The following is a 22,732-nucleotide window of genomic DNA, read 5'->3' on the forward strand; positions in this document are numbered from 1 at the left end:
TCCATTAGTTGATGCAATTTCTTAATTATGTTGATGTTCTTTATTTTTTTGGTATTTTTTAGAAAGGCTGATACTGGTTGTTCCTTTCTATTTGTAGTGGTTCTTTCAGAAGCTCTTGTAAAGCAGGCCTGGTGGTGATGAAATCTCTGAGTGCTTGCTTGTTCACAAAAAATTTTATTTCTCCTTCGCTTATGAAGCTTAGTTTGGCTGGATGTAAAATTCTGGGTTGAAAGTTTTTTTCTTTAAGGATGTTGAATATTGGCCCCCACTCTCTTCTGGCTTGTAGGGTTTCTACTGAGAGATCTGCTGTGAGTCTGATGGGCTTCTCTTTATGGGTGACCTGACCTTTCTCTCTGGCTGCCCACAGTATTTTCTCTTTCATTTCAACCCTGGTGAATCTGGCGATTATGTGCCTTGAGGTTGGTCTTCTTGAGGAATATTTTTGTGGTGTTCTCTGTATTTCCAGGAGTTGAATATTGTCCTGCCTTGCTAGGTTGGGAAAGTTTTCCTGAATAATATCCTGAAGCGTATTTTCCAGCTTGGATTGATTCTCTTCGTCACATTCAGGTACACCTATCAAACGTAGATTAGGTCTTTTCACATAGTCCCATATTTCTTGGAAACTTTGCTCGTTCTTTTTTATCCTTTTTTCTCTAATCTTGTCTTTTTATTTCATGAAGTTGGTCTTCGATCTCTGATATCTTTTCTTCTACTTGATCAATTCGGCTGTTAAGACTTGTGCATAGTTCGCGAAATTCTCGTGTTGTATTTTTCAGCTCCATTAATTCACTTATATTCCTCTCTAAATTGTGTGTTATTGTTAACATTTCTTCAAGCCTTTTTTCAAAGGTCTTGGTTTCTTTGCATTGGGTTAGAACAAGTTCTTTTAATTCCCAGAAGTTTCTTATCATCCACTTTTTAAAGTCAGCTTCTGCTAATGGAACACAGTCTTTCTCCATCAGGCCTTGTTCCGTTGCTGATGAGGAGCTGTGATCCCCTGTAGAGGGAGAGGCGTTCTGAGTTTGGGTATTCTCAGCCTTTTTAGGCTGTTTTCTTCCCTTCGTTATAGATTTATCCATCTGTGGTCTTTATAATTACCGTCTTTATAGTTGGGTTTCTGAATGGACGTCCGACTTGTTGATTCCCGGCGCTAGAATCTGAGCAACCCACTGTGCCGGTCAAAACAGCGGCTTTAAGATTGACGGTGCTTTTCTGACTGCACCAAGAACTGCCGCACCATGGCAGCGGCAAAACCGCCTCACCAGCCTCAAGAGTCACGCTGGCGACACGCGGGGCTCCTCCGCTGGGAATCTCCTGGTGTGTGAGCAACAAAAATTGATCTGAAAGTGTGGCGTCCTCTCGTTCTCTGCTCTTTCAGTGGGAGCTGCAATCCCAAGCTGCTAGTGATCAGCCATCTTGGATCTCTCTCCTCTTTCACAAATCACTAATTAACTTGAATCCATAAAGTTGGCTATGCTATTCCTCAAACTTTACTGCCAAGATAGTTTTTAGTGCATCCTTTGATCCAAACATAATACTAGAACCAAACAGAAAAAACTAGCTTTCAAGAACCAAACTGCCATATCACTTTGCAATCATTAGAAGTGGTTTAAAAAACAGTCACAAATTGTTAGAACTAAGGAGGGCTTAAAATATCTTTCATTTTATTGGCAAGTAATTAAGGAAATACCTTAAGTATACAGCATTTTTTTTTTGTTTCAAATATGGAGTGTTTACTAAAAACTACATATTTACAACTATAAGTCATACGCTGATTAAAAACATTAGTTCAAAAATGCATGTTTTATGTTCAATGACACCAAAAAGAATAAAACACTTAAGAATAAACCTAACCAAGAAAGTGAAAGATTTGTACACTGAAAATTACAAGACACTGCTGAAAAAATTAGATACAAATAAATGAAAAGACATCTCATGTTTATGGGTTAGAATACTGTTAAGATATCAATACTGTCCAATGTGATCTACAGGTTCAACACAATCCCTATCAAAATCCCAAAATCCCAAGGGAAGTAGAAAAATGCATTCTAAAATTCACACAGCATCTCTAGGGACCCCAAAGAGCCAAAATAATCTTGAAAAGGAAGAAGACAGTTTGAGGTCTCACATTTCCTCATTTCAAAACATATTACAAAGCTATAGTATTCAAAATAGTGTGGTACTGGCATAAAGACAGACACACAGAGCAATTAAATACAATAAAGAGTCCAGAAATAAATCCTTGCATATATGACCAATTAATTTTTATACAACGACACAAAGACTACTCAATGAAGAAAGGGTAGCCTCTTTAACAAATGGAACTGGAGAAACTGAATATCCACATGTAAAAGAATAGAGTTGTACCCTTTATCTTACACCATAAATAAAGGTTAACTCAAAATGGGTTAAAGACCAAAACATAAAACCCAAAACTATAAAATGCCTACGGGAAAAGCTTCATGACATTGGATTTGGCAATGATATCCCAGATATGACATCAAAAGCAAAAGTAACTATACCAAACAAAAACTTTTATTCTGACCAACAGAGTGAAAAGGCAACCTGCCAAATGGGAGAACATATTTGCGAATCATCTCATGAGACATTAATATCCAGAATATATAAGGAACTCCTATAACTCAACAACAACAAAACCTGATCATAACATGGGCAAAGGACTTGAACAGACACTTCTCCAAAGGAGATATACAAATACCCAAGAAGGATATGAAAAGATGCTCAATATCACTAATCATTAGAAAAATGCAAATCAATACCATAATGAGATATCACCTCATACCACTATCAAAACAAAACAAAAAATAATTGCTGGCAAGGGCATGGAGAAACTGGAATCCTTGTGCACCATTCACGACATTGTAAGATTATGCAACCACTATGGAAATGTGATAGCTGCTTAAGAAATTAAAAATAGTACTACATGATCCAGAAATCTCTCTTCTGGGTAGACATGCAAAATAGTTCAGACCAGGGTCTTGAGATATTTGCATACTCAACTTCACAGCATTAGTCACGAGAGCCAAGAGATGGGAGCGAGCCTAGTGTTCACGAATGGATGAATGGATAAACGAAATGTGATACATCCATACAATGGAATATAAATTCAACCTTAAAAAGAAAGGAACTCATGTCACATCCTACAACATGGATGAACCTTACAGATATTATGCTAAATAAAATAAGCAGGTCACAAACCTGCATTATTCTACTTACATGAGGTATCTAAAGTAGTCAAATTCATAGACAAGAAAGAAGAACTGTGGTTACCAGGAGCCTGGGGGTGGGGGTTAAAGGTAGGGAGAGAAATAGAAAGTTGTTTAATAGGTATAGAGCTCCAATTTTACATGAAGTAGTTCTGGAGATCCGCTACACAACAATGTGAATATACTTAACACTAATGAACCGTATACACAAAAATCATTAAGTATTTTATTATGTATGGGTGGGGGACTCCATAAGTGTGGAGACAGAAGTCAGAAGTCTCAAGCCTGGTCCCATATAAATGAAGAATAACTAGAGATATAACTATAGTAGTTATTCACAGGTGATCTCAGTTATTTATAGGTAACCATTAAGATATGTATATATACTCCGCATAATCTTTTACTAATGCCTCTCAGGTCTGGAAGTGTGAACCTAAGGTGACACTGTGAAAGAAGTGACCTTAAGGCAAGACGCTCTAAGTCCTCTGTTACGCCTGCATAAGGGCTGCTGGAGGGCACCTTGGCTGTGCAGCAGCGCCAGAGCTGGGGAAGTGCCCACTGTTTAGCCAGCTGTGGAAGGAGAAGTCCAAGATGTTTCCTTCCCTGGAGAAGCTAGGAGAAAACTGCTCCTCCAAGCTCTTGCAGTAGGTCTGACAGCTGTCAGGGAAGTCCGCAGACATCCGGGGGCTTAATTGTCTCTATATGATGCTCTGCTTCAGTGGTCACATTCCACGTCCACATTCCTGTTCCGCTTCTGCAACTGGTTCCTTTTTTCTTAGAAGAGATAATCAGCAAAAGTAACAGAAATCTTAATGTCTTTGTTCTTTCTTGACAAGTATGGAAAAAGTGCTGACGCATTATGCTCCTTCATCTCGTCTACCTGAAAGTCCTAGACCCCCAACCCTATGACACGCGATATACCTGACCCTATCACTGGCCACCATTACCTGATCCTACCTACCCCGTCCCCTGCTTTGTACTCAGTAAAAGTCAGAGTATGCAGACACTTGGGACCACTGCCGGACTTCATGCTTTGGTTGGCAGTGGTCCCCTGGGCCCAAACTCTTTTTTCTCTATCTCTGTGTCTTGTGTCTTTTATTTCCAGTTTCTCGACTCTGCACCAGTAGAGAGGGGCTCACAGGACCCTGTAGGGCTGGACCCTACAGTTATGTGTTTTTTGACTGCAGTTTTTAGAAAATAAATAAAAATGTCAATTTCATACTCTATCATGACTGACCATCCAAAAGATCCTCTTACACCTCAGTCTGCCATAAAACGGCAGAGTTGTATGCAACAAAATGAATCAGGCAAATAGCGAAGGCATTCTAGAAACCTTCCATCTGTGTTTTTTTTTTTTTTTTGAGACAGAGTCTCACTGTGTCACCTAGGCTGGAGTGCAGTGGCATGATCTCGGCTCACTGCAACCTCCTCCCAGGTTCAAGAGTTTCTGCTGCCTAGCCTCCCAAGTAGCTGGAATTACAGGCGCATGCCACCATGCCCGGCTAATTTTTTGTATTTTTAGTAGAGATAGGGTTTCACCACTTTGGCCAGGCTGGTCTCGAAAAGTAATCATGGCTGGGCTCAGTGGCTCACGCCTGTAATCCCAGCACTTTGGGAGGCCGAGGAGGGTAGATCACGAGGTCATAAATTTAAGACCAGCCTGGCCAAGATGGTAAAACACCATCTCTACCAAAAATATAAAAATTAGCCGGGCACGGCGGCACGCACCTGTAATCATAGCTACTCGGGAGGCTGAGGCAGGAGAACTGCTTGAACTCAGGCAGCAGAGGTTGGAGTGAGCTGAGATCACACCACTGCGCTCTAGCCTGTGTGAAAGAGTGAGACTCCATCTCAAAAAAAAAGGGAATCACATGGGAATTTAAAAAACAAAAAAGATTTGGAACTACAAATGAGAACTAATGACCACCTAATTCGAAAATGCCCTAATAAGAACAAAGCGCCATAAATGAACTTCTTCTGAAGCCCTCGGACCTCTAATGAAAGTCTGTGAGAGATTTTCCCCTGCCAAGGCAATGCCACTACCAACCCTTGCATTATGTCCAGTTCCTTTTAATCCAGGGCCAGCTTCTGAGAATATTCCACAAGTTTATAAACTAACTCATCACACTAATCCGGAGCTAAGCAGTATCTATAGAAGGCAATATTGTTTAACCTTAGCAATATGACCAGATATCTAAGTCATCAAGAACAAAGACAGTAGCTTCGAATACCAAATATTCATTTTCCTGGATTATCTGCTCAGTGGTTTCCTTTTAAGAACCTTCATGGTCCAGAATGGCCTGTGATTACTTTAACTATTAACAAGTCAAGAGAAACTGATATGAAAGCTTGTGGCTGTTTAAGAAAATAAACCAAAAAAGTACATTTTACTTGAATACTTAATACATTGGTTTTGCATGAACTGTCAAGTCTGTTCTTTTTGCAGCTGGTACAATATAACAAAATCTAATTCCTGAAGTGCTCATTCAGGCTTACACAGTTTGGTTCAAGGGAAAGATGGCTTAGGATGGAATCCTGACTCCACCATTTACCAGCCCTGTCACTTTGGGTATATTACTTAACTTCTCTATGCCTCAGTTTCATGATCTATAAATTAGGGTTTTATGAGACTCTGAAAATCTTAAAATCCAAAAATTTTAAGAGTGATGGTTAAGTACATACAATTCCTTTTAGTTATAAGAAAAAGCAACATGTGGGGAAGAAAAAAAGTGTTATTCAATGTCCTATTACAGCAGATTTCCTCCTGCCATCTGCACCAGAACAGAGTTTTATCTATACTTCTGACTCTCAATCCAGGTTCTCAGGTACAAAAAGAAGAAGATAAGCTCCTTTTAGGCAAACTTTCATTCGAAACTGAATGCCTGCTATGTATGTACTACAGATGTTGACAAAGGTTCTGCCCCACAGAAATTCCGGTCTAGGTAAAGAATGACACCCATTAAATCATTTAAGTAGCTAAACAAGGCAGTACACAATTAAGTGTCAAAATGAATGATGAATGAGTAACACAGACACCACAAATTCAGCGGGAGCATGCAGGACTGAACAGAAATGGAGAGGTGGTAGGAGAGAGGCTGCTGCAATGCCCCAGGCTGAAGGCGGTGGGAGAGTTGATCCTAAGAGGATATAACAGGCACTGATGCCACTTGGTGGAGGGTCACAACTGAATCCAATGGGGCAGGCAGAATAATCATGGCATTAATAAAAAAAAAAAACTGAAAACTACAGGTGGCGCAAGATAATTCTGCCCTAGACATATGCAGTGTGCACCAGCGGCTAGACACACATAGGGGGAAACAACAGCTGACAACTGGAGAACAGCAACTGACAGCTAGGGCACAACCAGAACCAAGAAGCAGAGAGTCACCAAAACAATGCCAGATGCTGCTCTCAAGAGAAGTGGGGGGAAATTCAGCTATAGGAAAAGGGCCTCTTGGTCTGGCAAGGCCCAGAGAGCTTGAGTCACATACAGGAGAGAGAGAGAGAGAACGCCTAAAATATCATGCACCTAGCAAAGATTTTATTTTCCTCCAAGAGAAATCTGGCTTATTGCCACTCTGTATGGTAACAGATGAGTTTACATCTACTCCCAAAGCAATCTTTCTGGCACATGTCTATGAGGATCCACTGTAAGAATTAGAAAGAAGAGGAAAATGGTCATTGGCAAGAGGAAAAGAGGACACACTTTTTCTAACTATAGAACTCCAATGCTCCTGACAGTACCAAATAACCTTTAGTAAAAGCAAGCTACGAAAGTTCATTAGTGAAGCACTTATTAAATAATATTCTATTTACTAGGCTCTAAGTTAAAAGGTACCCACTCTACCCCATACAAAGGGTTAACACATCTCACTCTTAAAAAAATGACTTTGGGTGAGCGCGTTGTCTCACACCTGTAACCCCAGCACTTTGGGAAGCTGAGGCAGGCAGATCACCCGAGGTCAGGGGTTCCAGACCAGCCTGGCCAACATGGTGAAGCCCCATCACTAATAAAAATACAAAAATTAGCCAAGTGTGGTGGCACACATCTGTAATCCCAGCTACTTAGGAGGCTGAGGCAGGAAAACTGTTTGAACCCAGGAGGCAGAGATTGCAGTGAGCTGAGATCGCGCCACTGCACTCCAGCCTGGGTGACAAAGTGAGACTCCATCTCAAAAAAAAAAAAGAAAGAAAATCACTTTCAAAAACATTTTAACACTGTCGAGTAATAAGCAGGTTAAAAATAATTTGGCTAAGAAAAAGTAAATACCACTCTTAGTCAATTGTACCACCCTTAGAAAACTATTGGATTCTTATCTCTTTTCTGGTAGTCTTTAGTCCTATGTACTTTTTCCATATGCTTTATATTTTTGTACTGTGTTTTGCACCTATGTCACAAATACAGCTGAAAACCAAAATTTGTGCATGAAACTATAGTACACTGGCAAAAAATTTTAAAAGTCCTAATAAAGGCTATAAAGTGTTACCCTGTCATTTAATTGCCAATTAATAAAGCATGTAACAATGAAATTTAAATTGTCATATATTGAAACAATCATTCTTGAAAATTTATTCAAATTCATATTTACTAGATACATAAACTATAGCTTCTCATTTATAATAAATTAAATACCTTCCAAAAACCCACTTCACAATGAAATGTTACTACATGGTAAATGATGCTTTTAAAATGGTCTTATTTGCCAGTCATAATGGGCTGATTTATAATTCAAAAGACTATTAAAATTATACATTTTATATACACACATATGTATTTTCACTACATATTTTTAAAATATATTTTCACAACTCACACACATTTTCACTATTCTCAATATCTTGATATTAGCCTCATGAAATATCTTGCCACCAATTTAGAACTGGTTATTTGTAGTGATTATAGTAACTTCTATCTCTGGAAACTCTTTCAAAAGTCCTTACAAACTTTACATCACAGCCAAAACAGTCTCAAAGGTACCTTTCCTCTGGACTAGTGACAGCACACTCCCAAGAGCTCAGTTAAGACATATAGGATGTTAAGACACGGAATGCTCCATGCTTCTGACTCAAGAAAATCAACATCAAGTCCAAACATGACAAACTGCATTAGGTAAGTTATTTCTGCAGCTTTTCTTCAAGAGACAATGAGTTTTACTGTCTTTTAAAGATTTTCCAGTGAAATTATATAGTAATGCATGAAAAAACATACAAACATGCAAAATACCTACAGAACCATCATTAAAACTGCAGGTAAATCTTAACTTTGAAATTTTAAGCTAGTTTATGCTACTTCGACAGGCACAAAAAATTCTCCGGGTGTAAATGGACCAACTGAACTCAGCCATCTTCAGAAATCTGCCCAGAGATTTGCTGAAAAACTCAACAGTACCTTTTAGGGCAAATATTGTATTTGTGTCTCATCAGATGCCAAACTCACAGTATCACAATCACATAGGAAAATAAATTGCATTTCCCCTACTTACTCAGAAACAATACTGGAATATGATCAGTAAGAAGGTTTAAAGCACAAGCCATTTCTGGAGATACCTTCACAGAATATTTAATTAGAACCAGATCTGTTTATGATGGGTAGAGGCCTGTGTTCTGTATTAGTATCAACCCCATCAATATTTTGGATAACTCTGCACACACAAATTGTTCATATCGACAAATATGGGCTACAAAGGATATATGATTCACCCAGGACCACTGGCTGATTCAACCACCTCCTTTAATACACACTTAACACCCTGGCAAGTATTCTCTTCGTCCAATCCTTATGCACATTTATAAATATTAGAGAGGTGCACTAAAACATGTATAAACTATGCAAATAAGAAATAAGCAATATATTTTAGGCTGACAGTTCTCAAACAAAAGTTTTGTTTACTTATAACTTTACCCAGAGTAAAGTTTTATTAGCATATAAAATGGCTATTAGAAAAATAAGCAGCAGTAGAAAGAAAATGCAAACTTAATGCTTTACTAGATTCAACCATTATTTCATTTCCCTGTGCTAAGGGCCCATGAAAACAGTCATTCACTCAAACAAAGGCTAAGCGCCTGTGTGTCTGACACTGTGCAAGGTAAGCAAAGGAACAGAAAACAAGGACACAATACTCACCAAGGTCTACTTGAAGTCCCCCCCCACAAAAAAATGTCCATTAAATTACTGCACTATTTTGGGTTCAATGAACACCCACTACATGCCAAAATGCTAGGTACCATGATCACACATAAGAAAGAACACTCAACTAACTGCAGATCTGTAGCCAATCATGTATTATGACAACCTCAGGCCTGACTAGTCTTAAAGCAGCAAAATTTTATTCCGGAAATAATCTTGCTTCCATCAATTAATCCTTTCTGTAGATGGAAATTCTTTGAATAATTTCCACCAATGTTAACCCAGACCAAAGTTGCTTAAAGAGTTAAATAAGGGAATGTAGCACTGTGGACAAAAATTTAAAAAAACAGTAAACCGAAGCACATTTGCACTTTAATAATAATTTGCTTTGTATTTGCTTTTACCTCAATAGCAATGAAAGGCAAGTGACTTTAGTCATAAAGTAGAACGTTAACTCTAAAGTTACCGTGGCAAGAAATTGTTTTCTTGTAGTTTCATGCAAAATGGTAGCTAAACTAACAAGTTTTGTTTAGTTTTTTCTTGTTTTTGTTTTTTTTTTAAGTATTCATTTAGTGAATTCTTCATGAAGGCTCTGTGACCATTCACATGTCCCTTGGCTCAAAAGCAGGTAGTGTAGATGAAATTACACTGATTTAGTCTTCAGGATTGCAAAATAATTTCTGACCCTGTCCAAGTACCCATTTTGCAGCAGTACAATACTAATGAGAGTTTTTCAAAATAGGGGCTAACCTTTAGCTGTAAATTATAGATAAAGGTTTGCAAGCTGGCAACTTCACATTAATTTTTAAAGACTTTCACATCAAAGAAAAACGCACCGAATTACATATTTTAAAATAAAGAAATGTAAACAGGCTTTCGACAGCTTGCTACAGAGTTAAATGGAACTGTATTTAGGCATAAAGTCACCAATACCGCAGAGTTATTAAAGGAGGAAGCTACAGGACCAAGATCCCTCTCAAAGAAATGTCTGAAAAAATTCAAAGTGAAATTTTGTAAGCTGTGTCTATTTTTACCACAACATTTAAAATTAAGCTCTGTCTGCACGTTTTTAAAACCTCAATCAAGAAAACAGCAGTGTCCTAAAATGTACCAATTAGCCGCAATAAAGCCAAAAATATGCCCCTCCAACCTAGCCGGTCAAGTGGCAAGAACGTAAGAGAACTCAGGAAGTTTTGAAATGGCAGTGACAGGAGACAGGGGAAGAAATCACGGAGAGCGAGGGCCACTCGGTGCAGCGGGTGACGCGAGGTCCTTGCTCGGGACGGTACCCGACCGCCCAACTTCGCATCGGAGCCCCGGCCGCGGCCCTTTCTCCCGGCCCAGCCCTCCCGGGCTCCGCGAGAGCTTGGTGACAGTCCCGCCGCAGGGACGCCGCCAGCGGACACCCACCTTCCTTTTCAGCCCGCGCCGCGGCCACTACAAGGGTCATCACCAGGTGCAGCGCTCCCAGGAGGCCGGCGGCCGCGCTTCGCGGGCCCCCGCTACGGCCGGCAGTAGGCTCCAGTCCGGCCCCGGCGGACGTGGAGGCGGCGGCGGCGGCGGCGGCTCCGGCTGCTCCTCCTCCCGCCCGCTTCCCCATCCCTGCCGGCCGGGGGCCGCCGCGCTCGAGGTCCGGCGCGGCCCTTCTCGGCTAGGCGGCAGCGGCGGCGCGGAAGCCGTGGTCCGGGTTCTGGCCGCGGCGCCGGGGGCGACAACGGTTCCGAGCCCAGGGCTCGGGCTCCGGTTGTGGGCCTGGGTCCGTGCGTGCGTGTGAGCTGGAGTGTCAGTCACGGCCTCGGCCTGGGCATCGCCTACGAGGAGTCGGAGCGGAGAGGCCGCGGGTCAGGCGCGGCGGGCGGCCATACTGGAAACGGGCACGGGCCACGGGCTCTGAGAGCTGGCTTGCGAGGGGCGGGGCGCGGCTCTGGGCACTGCCTCCGCTGTGCCGACGCTTGGGCGGTCCGCCAGTCAGTCTGTCCGCCCGGGAGCGCTTGGGCCCTGCCTCCTCGTCCCACTCTCAGAGGCTTGCGACTTCACGGCCAGACAGAACCAGGACAGAACAACCCCAGCCCGTTACCGCTGCCCGGCGCGGGAGGAGGAGGGAGGCAGGCCCGGGTCCAGCCGCCAGGACTTATGATGGCCGCTTCCGCTTCGCGGAGGCGGTGACGGCGATCACGTGGGGATGGGGCGGCCTCGCCGCGCAGGCGCCGCGGTGCGTGGGCGAGGCAGGGGTGGGGTTCCGGGGCGACGCGAGGCTTGTCCGCTTCTCCGGCGCGGTGACAAGCCTGCCTGCCTGCTCTGCCCTACAGTGTGAGAGCCTTCCAGGGGTTTGAGTGCGTATCGGGACCGCAAGACGAGCGCGGAAGGGCGGTTCCAGTGACTCCTCCTGGTGGCATACCCCTCGGCCTCTTTGACGTCGAGAATACCCGCGGCCCGACTCAGTTCCTGATGGTGCTTTCTTGAGGATGGTGGCCCACCGAACTCATTCTTGGGTTTTCCAAATCATGGTACCCAGGAGATGCGTGATGCAGTCCTCTTGCCTTGGCTTATGCCCACTTTGCCGCGGAACACGTTGTGTGTGCAGAAAGCGTCAGTGACCCTGGAAGGAGAAGGCAGGGGCAGACTGCGCTTTCGAATATCCAGTAACCGGCTTCCTCTCTCGAGGAAGAATTCTTTTTCCTTTCCTTTCCTTGCCTTTTTCTCTCTTTCGAGACAGGGCCTGGTTTTGCCGCCCACCACCACGCCAGGCTAATTTTTCTTTTAAGAGACGGTGTCTCACTATGTTGGCCAGGCCAGTCTCGAACTCCTGGGCTCCATAATCCGCCTGCCTCGGCCTTCCTAAGTGCTGGGATCACAGACGTAAGCCACTACACTGGATCTGGAAGAATTCTAAAGACGCCTGTTTTCTTCACGAGCCATTTCACGCCTCTTAGATACGCTTTTCCTCTTAGGTTGAGGTTCTTGGTGTGCGTGGCTATTCTCTCCAAGACTTAATTTAATTTTTTGAGGGGGTCCTTCTTTACTCATCTTAGTAACTTCCTCCCAGTTCCTAGCCCAGAGACATTTGGCTTTCCTCAGCTATATTTGTTGAATGAGTCGATATGTTTGTAAGGCCAAGTCTGCCCGTAGTACGTCTCAGAACAAGCTAGATAGGAAAATAAGGTTTTAGAAAGACTTTAGAAAAGGAACTCCAGAATCTGTGATGTAGCCCCCTGTGTCAAGCAAGCACTTAAATTTATTCATAAATTAATATGTATTTATGACCTTACCCTAATGATTTAAAAACGCACTTTTAGGGTTAGGCGCTGTGGCTCACGCCTGTAATCCCAACACTTTGGGAGACCAAGGCGGGCGGATCACTAGGTCCGGAAATCTAGACCATCCTCGCCAACATGGTGAAACCGCGTCTCTACTAAAAATACAAAAATTAGCCGGGTGTGGTGGCATGTGCCTGTGGCCCCAGAGCGAGACTCAATCTCAAAAACAAACACAAAACAACCCAAACCTATTTAAGGGCGGGGCGCAGTGGCTCACGCCTATAATCCCAACACTTTGGGAGGCCGAAGTGGGCAGGCAGATCACCTGAGGTCGGGAGTTCGAGATCTGCCTCACCAACATGGTGAAAACCTACCTCTACTAAAAAAAAAAAAAAAAATCAAAAATTAGCCGGGCGTGGTAGTGCATTTCTGTAATCCCAAGTACTCGGAAGGCTGAGGCAGAAGAATTGCTTAAACCGAAGAGGTGAAGTTGCAGTGACCCAAGATTGTACCACTGCACTATACCCTGCACGAGAGAAAAACTCCATCCCCAAAAATAAATAAGTAACTACTTTTTTGAGTATTAGTCTTAAAATTGAGTAGTCAAATTTTGTTTTGATAAACTAGGAATAATTATTATCTCTAAGTTGGCTTTTAAAATCTCTAAGGCAAGAGATTTCTGGAAGGCTTTTAACTCACGGAAAAGATCAAACCCAAGGATATGTAAACCCGCTTTTGCTTAGCCCTCAGCGTGCCAGCTTTGCCAGTCAGCAGCCCTTCCCCCATTGCCAAGTTCAGGACAAACAAGCCTTTCCAACCATGAAGTGCTCAGGTTCTCTCACACAGCAATCAGCCACATCCCCTGGTTAGCCTGAGGCTCAGCAGCTCCATGGGAAATAACTTGCATCTGTCTGTAATTGGATCTTAGACATATACAGACATGTTTGATATAAGTTCGATTTACCATGAAGCTAATGAAGCTTAAGCTGCAGGGCCCCCTCTCTTGCACAAGTTCCTTCCAAGGCTCTGCACCTAATTGTGTATTTATAAGCTTGTATTCTTGTTCTTAAAGGGGCCCTCCCAATAGTTGGATAAACTTTTAAGGCCCGCCATACCTGAACCCTCCCCTATGCCTGACAGCCACTAGGAGCAGGAGAGGTGATGATGGAACTTTCTTCCCAGGAAAGGACAATGAGACCACTGAGAGTCTAACAGTAAAAGAAGTCTTGCTAGACAGCATGGTAAACGGTGTGTTGGAGAAAACCTGGAGTGGAGCCACCATCACCCCATGATCCTCTACCCCCACTCCCCAACTTTCATGTGTCTCAGAAAGGAGAGAACTAGGAGTTAAAACTGAAGGAACTATCGTGCTAAGGACTCAGAAGCAGTTCTAATTAGTTGTGAACTTCTCTCTTCTTCCCTTTTGGTAATTGGAGAGAGCTGGCCATTTGGCAGGTGGAGGCTATTAGCTGGCAGAATCAGGGAAAACTCGCTAAACCAGTGGTTCTCAAAGTGTCATCCCTACACCAGCAGTAGCAACAACACCTGGGAACCTGTTAGAAATGCAAATTAGCAGGCCAAATCCCAGACCTGTGGAATCAGGAATTCTGGGTTGAGGTCCAACAGTTTGTTTAAACAAGGCATCCAGATGATTCTGATACAGGCTCAAGATTGAAGACGTGCCAGGAACTACACGCTGTTGGGACCCCCCCCATTTTCTATTCATTTTGCTTTCTACACAGATTAGTAATTTACCACTGAAGGCAGAATTATAAGAGACTCAGACAAATTTGAACTTAAATTCCAGCCCTGCCTTTACTAGCTATATGATGCTGGGCAAATTACTTGACTTTTCTGGCCTCAGGTTCCTAATCTGTAATAATGGGGATTATAACATAAATTTGGAGAGATTAAGCATGTATGTTTGTAAAGCATATAGGCTAATGTCTGGGAAATAGGAGATTGTCAAAAGTAGCTACTAATGAGTATCCACTCTTTTCAGAAACACCACTTTAGGCACAAAGATCCTTGATCTATTGATGCCTCCACTTCATTCCACAAAATACTTAAGGAGGTGGCCAAGAATATCTTCTATGAATTAAAACTGGAACTAGGAGGGGGTAAATGGTTGGGCTTTCCAGGGTTCTGTCTCCTTTGCTGCATAGGCAAATGCACCCGGTATCCTGCCGTTCAACACCATCTATAGAGTTTCAGGTCCCCTCTTCATGTCACCAGCCAGACCTCACTGTCTCTATTGCTGTTCCCACTCAGGTGTCTAATAGACATCTTAAAACTCACATGAACTCCAAATCTTTCCCCAAAACCTGCACCATTCACAGCCTTTCCTATCTCCAGGGCAACTTCAAGCATCCAGTTGCACAGGCCAAAAACCTGAAAGTCATTCTTTACCATCTCCCCATATACCCAAATCTAACTGCTTCTCACCACCTTCACTACTGCACTCTGGTATGAGCCTCATCATTTGCTGCCTGGATTTGTGTAAGAGCTTCCTAACAGGTTTCCCTGTTTCCACCTGTAAAAGAAAATTTTCCACTGACAGCACTTAGCTAGTAGATATCTAAATGGAATGCTATGCTATACCACAACTGGTTCTAACCAACTGAAGCAGATCAAGGACTGTGAACTTTGAGTGACCCCTGTACCAGACCCTTGTTGGACCTAACCAAAGACTCCTTTCCGTCCAGTTAATAAAAGCACATGTTTTATCAACACTGTTCCAACCTATGCAGAGCACTACTTTCCAGCCTTTAATTCATGTAAACCCCAAACTCCCTTCTCTCTTTCTCACACTTAGAAAACCCTGACTTCTCCTAATTCATGAGTTACTCAGTGAACTTTTTCACTGGTGTGTTTCTATCCATGCCTGGCAGTATAGAAACTCATGTTTGATTTTTTTTTAAGTTTTGTTGGGCTTTGCTTTATATTTTGACACAAATTTGTGCTTTTATAGTCTATTGCCAACCTGGCAGCCAGAATGATCCATTTAAAACATAGGACATATCATGTCTCTCAATATTCACATGCTGCAGTGGCTCCCATCTCAGGGTAAAAGCTTCCCTGATCTGGCTTGCCACAGCCTTTGACTTCCCTTTCCCCTGGATTCCTCCAGGCTCAGTCTGTTTCAGTTGAACTGACCACCATTTTGTTCCTGGAACATATCAGATATGCTTCTACTCTAGGGCCTATGCTCTAGCCCTCGACCTGAAGCACTTTCTCCCAACTCCCTCCTCCCTGGTTCTCTGCTGGACTCACTTTCATACTTCCTCTCAGTCTTGGCTCAGTTATGATTTTCTTGGTGAAGCATACACTGATCACCACTGTTATTACTGCAGCTTAATACACCTACCCTCAAGTCCCAAACTTCTTTACCTTGCACTCATGTTGGAAACAAATGCTCGATGCCACAAAGAAAAATCAGCACTGAGACAAAAGATCTCTCAGCAAGGTAATCTTTACTTCTTCTAGAAAGGGTGACTTCGCTGGTGATCTTGCCACAACAGTACAAAGAACACAGGAAAAGGAGACATATTTATTCTTTATGCATTTGGAGTTACGCCTTACTGCTGTGTTTGATCTCCATTGGCTGGAGCCAGACCTCACAATCTAAAACTGAATGTGATTGACTAATAATTTAAAACTTTTTTAAACAGGTAAAAGCAATGGAGAACAAAAGGAAAAGAGGAAGTCTAAATAGGGAAGGGACAGGAAGTTGCTTGCCAAAGGACTTAGAAAAGCAGTAACATAAATATCTTGGTTAAAGTACAGGGATGTAGAATGTATTGCATGCCTGTGAGCAGGTCTAACACAAATATCTTGGTTAAAGCACAAGGACATAGAATGTACTTATTCCTTTATATCTAATGGTTACACAGCATAGGGCTTAATAAGGAGTCACTAGTAAAAAGCAAGAAGGCTTTGAAGAATGTCTTTTAAAGAGACTATTATTTCTAACATTTATTATTATTATTATTCTTTAACAAGAAAGGAAACTTTGAAGGGGAACGTTTCTACTTTCCACAACTCATTTTCTCCCATAACACTTACCACTTTTTTTTTTAATACTATATACTTTACTTACTCATTCAATGTATTTTATTACCAATCTTTCCACCCATTTGTTTTGCTCATTGATGTATCCCAAGCTTCTACAATAGTAACTGGCACATTGGGCACTCAATAACAGTTGTTGCATGAATGGATAAATTAATGGATGAACAAACAGAACTAAAAGATAAAGATCATTAAGACATAGTCCTTCTCCAGAGAGCTTAAAATCTGGTGGATAAGATAGATAATATACAAAATACTATAGAATAGAAAGGAATCAACCAAAGGAGAAAAGAGGAGGGAGTGGTAAATGAAGGTAACTCTTGGTTCTACCCATTTCTTTATTTACCCACCCTTTTTAACTTCTTTAACTGATTTTCCTTTATTTTCAGTTCTCTGTCTCTTTTATCTAAAGTAGGAACAAAGCCCATAGAAGTTAAGTAAGAAGGAATATGGCGTCGTGTCTGTCTTCTTCAGGATGCAGAGTAACACATTTTGTCCCCTGTGTCCCTTACTCCTTGGTAGGCTTCCCTGGGTGTTATGTTAAGAAGCCAGCTCACAAGGCCTGTGGTTTAAGTCTGTTCTACTTAGTAGTAAATCATGGTAACTTAGGGTAGGGGTAAATGGACCTCAGTCAGATTTACGTGGCAGGATGAGGGTAGTAGCTCCTGAGTGAGTGGGCTGAGCTCTGTATCAATGTAGATCCCATATTTGAAGATCTTTATTCATGTATTCCTCAGTAAAACTAGACTCTTATGCAGTTTCTAAATCCACATGAACTAAGGTTTCATCAATGACCATTACCACTACCACATATATACCTTTACTAATAAATATACTGGATTTAGATGTGAGAATTAACGATGGGTTTGTTCAATATTTTCCTTCCAAGCTGCCTGACACAGTTTATAAGCTTATATTCATCTTTCTAGCATTCTTTAGAAACGTTTTCAGGACAAACGGCCAAGTTGAACATGAATCAAAATCTTAGCCTGCTCTTTCAACTCCTCCAGAGCGCCACTCTGACTTTTTCTCTCCTGTGACATTTAATTATTAATCTTGTGACTTTCGAAAAGTGTCATATGGTTTGGTAGTCTTTCAATTAAAAGGAGGGAAATAATACCCTAGTATTTTTCTTGTTCCTTCCACCGCCCCTTACCATTGTTTTCTCTGGTACTGATAAGTACTTTCACGTTGGTTTTTAAGCTTCCCTGAGTTTCTGAATATTCCTAAGCACCATTATTAAAGAAGCCTGTCTCACCCGCCATTCAATTGTACTTAATATTGCATTATTTGATGGCAACTAATAGCCATGGAAAGCTATTCAGGGGAAAAAAGGCCATTGAACAATGTCTTGAGGGCTCACACCACTCCACTCCAGCCTGGGCGACAAGAGAGAAACTCTGTCTCCAGAAAAATAAATAAACAAATGAAATAAATAAATCTGAAATTTTAAAACCACACACCATGGCTGGTCAGATGTCTTTATGCCCATGAATTAACAAGTGTTTGAATTATTCGTTAAAATGTCAGCAAAGAAATAGTCTGTGCAAAATCTCAAGGGGAATAATTTTGTTTCACTTTTAGTCTACTTTATGGTGAGCATCTGTATTCAGTCCTAAAGTTTTTAAAACTAATTTTTAAAATTAACAAACAATAATTATATATAGTTATTGTGTATATAATGTTTTAAAATATGTATACATTGTGGAATGCCTAAATTGAGCTAATATATGCATTGCCTAACATGCATTTTTTTTTGGTGGTGAGAACACTGAAAATCTACTCTCTTTGCAATTTTCAGTTATACAATACGTTGTTCTAACAGTGGTCACTATGCATTGTCATAAAAGTTTGGTGCTTTGAAGCCCTTTCATAGTTTACACACACAAGGGAATATTAGTAACAGAGTCTTTAATCTCCATAAAATATGTGTTCTGTCACTTTGGAAAATATGATTGCCAGTAAGAGAACTGTTCTTTTTGGTGGAGTAAATATGATTTTCGTTTTGACAATGTGATTTTGCTTCTTGTGAATCATTTTACACCAAAATAGCGATAGGATTTTAGAACAAGAAATGGACTTTGAATATTTCTTTGAATCTGTTTTTGGAAGTATCCCCTCCACTTCCGGCTATGGTTTGACAAATTACTCAGCCTGTCTAAACTTCAGTTTCCACAGTTTTACGTTTTTTAAAAATGGTAAAAATAACTACTAAAGATTAGTTGTAAGAATTGAATAAACTAAAGTACCATGGAGTTACCTTGCAAAGGGCAGATATTCAACAATGTCGCTATTATAATAATAATCATTATTATAAAAAAGAAAACTGAGGCCTAGAAATTAAGAAACCTATCCAAGACTATGGCAGGGCCAGGCCAGGGCCTGCTCGAAAGACAGAACAGACAGAACCAGAATTTCAAACTCATTTTCAGTTGCAGGAAGTAGACGTAGGGCCCACCAACTGTGTTTGGGAGGGGCTGGGGGCGAGGGTGAAATATTTCATGCACCCACAGCCCCTGGGTGCTCTTCTATTCAGGTAACAAGGGCAGTGACAGGATCACTGTGAGCTTGGCCAATTCACCTACTTATTATACCCACTAGGCCTAAGTCTCACACATAGGAATCTGGAAGTCTTTGCACTGACTACTGGAGGCTATAAAATCACCAACACTAACCCATTTTGGGGTTCATCAGAAATTAATGGGAAAGTCTATTCCCACTACCCCTTGTATGTTTTGTGCTTCTGAGACAGGGTTTTGCTCTGTAGCACAGGTTGGACTGCAGTGACGCCATTATGGCTCACTGCAGCCTCTACCTCTGAGGCTCAAGGATTCTCCCATCTCAGCCTCCCAAGTAGCTGGGACTACAGGCACACACCACCATACCCAGCTAATGTTTATTTATTTTAGAAGCAGTGGGGGGGGGGTCTCACTATGTTGCCCAGGCTGGTCTTGAACTCCTGAGTTCACATGATCCTTCTACCTTGGCCTCCCAAAGTGCTGGGATTACAGGTACTTAATGGGAAAGTCTGAAATCAAATACAAATACTAAAAAGCAGGAAAGTGAAATGAACTACATGTCAAATTTTTGATCAACTTATCCTCTCCTGAGCTCTGCTCTGGCACCATATCCATCAAAGCTCTTTTTGTTGTCACCCAGCACCCGGCTCCTGGGATGCAGACCATGCAGCTGCCTGAGGCCCATGAGCAGAAAATGTTTCTTATTGATAATTTCTCAGGTTTACAATGAAAACAGTGTTTAATTTTTTTTCCCCAACAGTCTGTTCCTATTATGGAAAGGGGGAAGGGGCAGGCAGAGGAAGTGAATGAGAGCCAGGTATTCCAGAGCGGCAGGTGCAGCCCACCGGGATTGTGCCCCATTACCGTCCCTGGGCTGCCTTGCTTAGGGCTGAGAGGATCTTCACTTCCCAGCTCTTTCCAGGAGTTCACAGGTCGGGCTGGTCCTTTTCCTGCTCTCGGGTTCCCCAGGGCTCTGAGGCCTCTCTGGGGAATTTCCCCTCCTCCTTCTCAGGCCCAGGTTTGCATTCCCAGATCACAGTCTTCCAGACTGTTTGCCTCCTTCCCTGTGGTCTCTGTAGAGCCAGGTCACCATCCTGTGCTATCTCAAATCTGCTTTGTAAATACATTTTCCCACAATTAAGCACAACAGTTTGCACAGATTGTTGCCATACATATGATACAGTATCCTCCAGAGCCTAAAATGTAAAATTTCAGAAAAATCAAAACAACTGAAGATGAACAAAAGGGAAGTTACTTTTACTATGGATTTGGAGGACACTTGCAGAAGGAACGCTGAGCAAAGGGACTCCTTCCTCCCTGCAGCCTTCCATGAATGCAGAAGAAAAATGTGAGTGTTACATGGACAATTCAGTCCATGGTGCTGGACACGGAGGATTATTTTTTAAATTTTTTTTATTTTTTGAGACAGTGTCTTGCTCTGTTGCCCAGGCTGGAATGCAATGGGTGCAATCTCGGCTCACTGCAACCTCAGCCTCCCAGGTTCAAGCGATTCTCCTGCCTCAGCCTCCTGAGTAGCTGGGATTACAGGCATGCGCCACCACACTTTGGCTAATTTTTGTATTTTAAAAGACCATGTTGGCCAGGCTGGTCTTTAACTCTTGGCCTCAAGTGATCCTCCAGCCTTGGTATCCCAAGGTGCTGGGCTTACAGGCATGAGACATCACACCTGGCCAAGGATTATTTTAAAGCTTTTGTTTCCTCATTACTTTTCTCCCTATAGAAGTTTGTATTTTAATGGGGGCTTATGAAATAAATATAGATAGTTTAGACACTGTTTCCCCACCTTATGTTGAATTGGGATGTTTTATGTGGGTTATATTATATTATGAGAAAGTAAGGGTTTAGATAAAATACTTAACACACTCAATTGAAAACCATTTTAAATTAGATTTTCCTTGTCCATTAACAGGTAAACAGAACATTGCAGAATAATAGAAATTGTTAAATATCATATTGTTTAATTTAAAAAAATCTCTTGATTTATAAAAATTTCACAGCTACTGACCCTATATCATAGTTAAGACTTAGGCTCAAGCCTCCAATTGCCTGAGTTGCTTTTTGTTTGTTTTTTAACTTTTTATTTTGAAGTAATTATAGATTCGAGCACAGTCGTAAGAAATAAAAACAGAAATCCTCTGTGCCCTTCATTCAGTTTCATCCAGTGGTAATATCTTACATACTGCTCAACACTATTGAAACCAGGAGATTGACTCTGGGACAATCCACAGAGCTTTTTCAGATTTCACCAGCTTTAACACGTGTGTGTGTGTGTGTGTGTGTGTGTGTGTGTGCGCGCGCGCACGCGTATTTAATTCCGTGCATCTGTACCACACATCAACTTCTGTATCACACCACCACCACAATCAAGACCCAAACATGTTCTATCATTGTGAGGACTTCTCATCCTACCCTGCTATGGCTACAGCCACCTCCCTCCCTGCCCCTCTGACCTGGAACCTGTTCTCCGTTTTGATAATTTTGTAATTTCAAGAATGTTACACAAGAATGTTACAGAATTAGATAATATGTAACCTCTTAAGATTGGCTTTTTTCCTCACTCAGCATAATTCCCCTGAGATTTGCTTGAGTTTTAATACTGGCTTCCTGCCTCACTGGCTGTGTGCTCTTGGGCAAGTTTTTTAACGCTCCTGTCTCAGTTCCGTTTAGATGTAGGCTCCTCTAACCATGAAGTCTCACTGTCTACCCCCTACACACCTTGTGCTTCTTACTTGCAGTTGAGAATCGGCCTTCGATAAGTTGTATTGTGTGTCTCTGTGGAAACTTGGAACATGGCTGGGACCTTGAACTTCTATTTTTGTTTAGAGATAAAGTCTCGCTCTGTTGCTTGGCCTAGAGTGCAGTGGCACAATCATAGCTTATTGCAGCCTCACACTCCTGGGCTCACAGATCCTCCCACCTCAGTCTTCTGAGTAGCTGGGACTATAGGTGCATGCCACCATGCCCCACTAATTTTTTTTTTCCATTTATTTATTTTATTGCATTTTAGGTTTTGGAGTACATGTGAAGAACATGCAAGATTGTTGCATAGGTACACACGTGGCAGTCTGATTTGCTGCCTTCCTCCCCATCACCTACATCTGGCATCTCTCCCCTTGCTATCTCTCCCCAACTCCCCACCCACATCGTCCCTCCCCTATTTCCCCCCAACTGACACCAGTGTGTAGTGCTCCACTCCCTGTGTCCATGTGTTCTCATTGTTCAACACCCCCCTATGAGTGAGAACATGTGGTGTTTGATCTTCTGCTCTTCTGTCAGTTTGCTGAGAATGATGGTTTCCAGGTTCATCCATGTCCCTGCAAAGGACACAAACGCATCATTTTTGATGGCTGCATAATATTCCATGGTGTATATGTGCCACATTTTCCCTGTCCAGTCTGTCATTGATGGGCATTTGGGTTCGTTCCAGATCTTTGCTATGGTAAACAGTGCTGCAATGAACATTCATGTGCACGTGTCCTTATACTAGAACAATTTATAATCCTTTGGATA

General features: G+C 42.0%; 1 protein-coding gene across 5 annotated transcripts in view; it reads right to left on the bottom strand.

Annotated features, from left to right (window-relative positions):
- TMEM131 (transmembrane protein 131) overlaps positions 1 to 11,238 on the bottom strand; it is a 240,839-nt gene extending 229,601 nt beyond the window's left edge. For 4 of the 5 annotated variants that reach the window (XR_004261859.1, XM_032255360.1, XM_032255359.1 and 1 more), the window contains exon 1: positions 10,765 to 11,227. Coding sequence is in view for 4 of the 5 variants with exons in the window: in XM_032255360.1 (XP_032111251.1) it covers positions 10,765 to 10,954 (190 nt within the window). In the remaining variant the exon portion in view is untranslated. Of the gene's footprint in view, positions 1 to 10,764 lie in introns of all 5 variants that reach the window. The other variant, XM_032255357.1, reaches the window with a different exon arrangement.
- Positions 11,239 to 22,732: the final 11,494 nt, after the last annotated feature.

The sequence above is a fragment of the Sapajus apella genome, unplaced genomic scaffold (genome assembly GCF_009761245.1).
Source record: "Sapajus apella isolate SASKATOON/1434 unplaced genomic scaffold, GSC_monkey_1.0 scaffold89, whole genome shotgun sequence".
In the NCBI taxonomy this organism is placed as follows: Eukaryota; Metazoa; Chordata; class Mammalia; order Primates; family Cebidae; genus Sapajus; species Sapajus apella.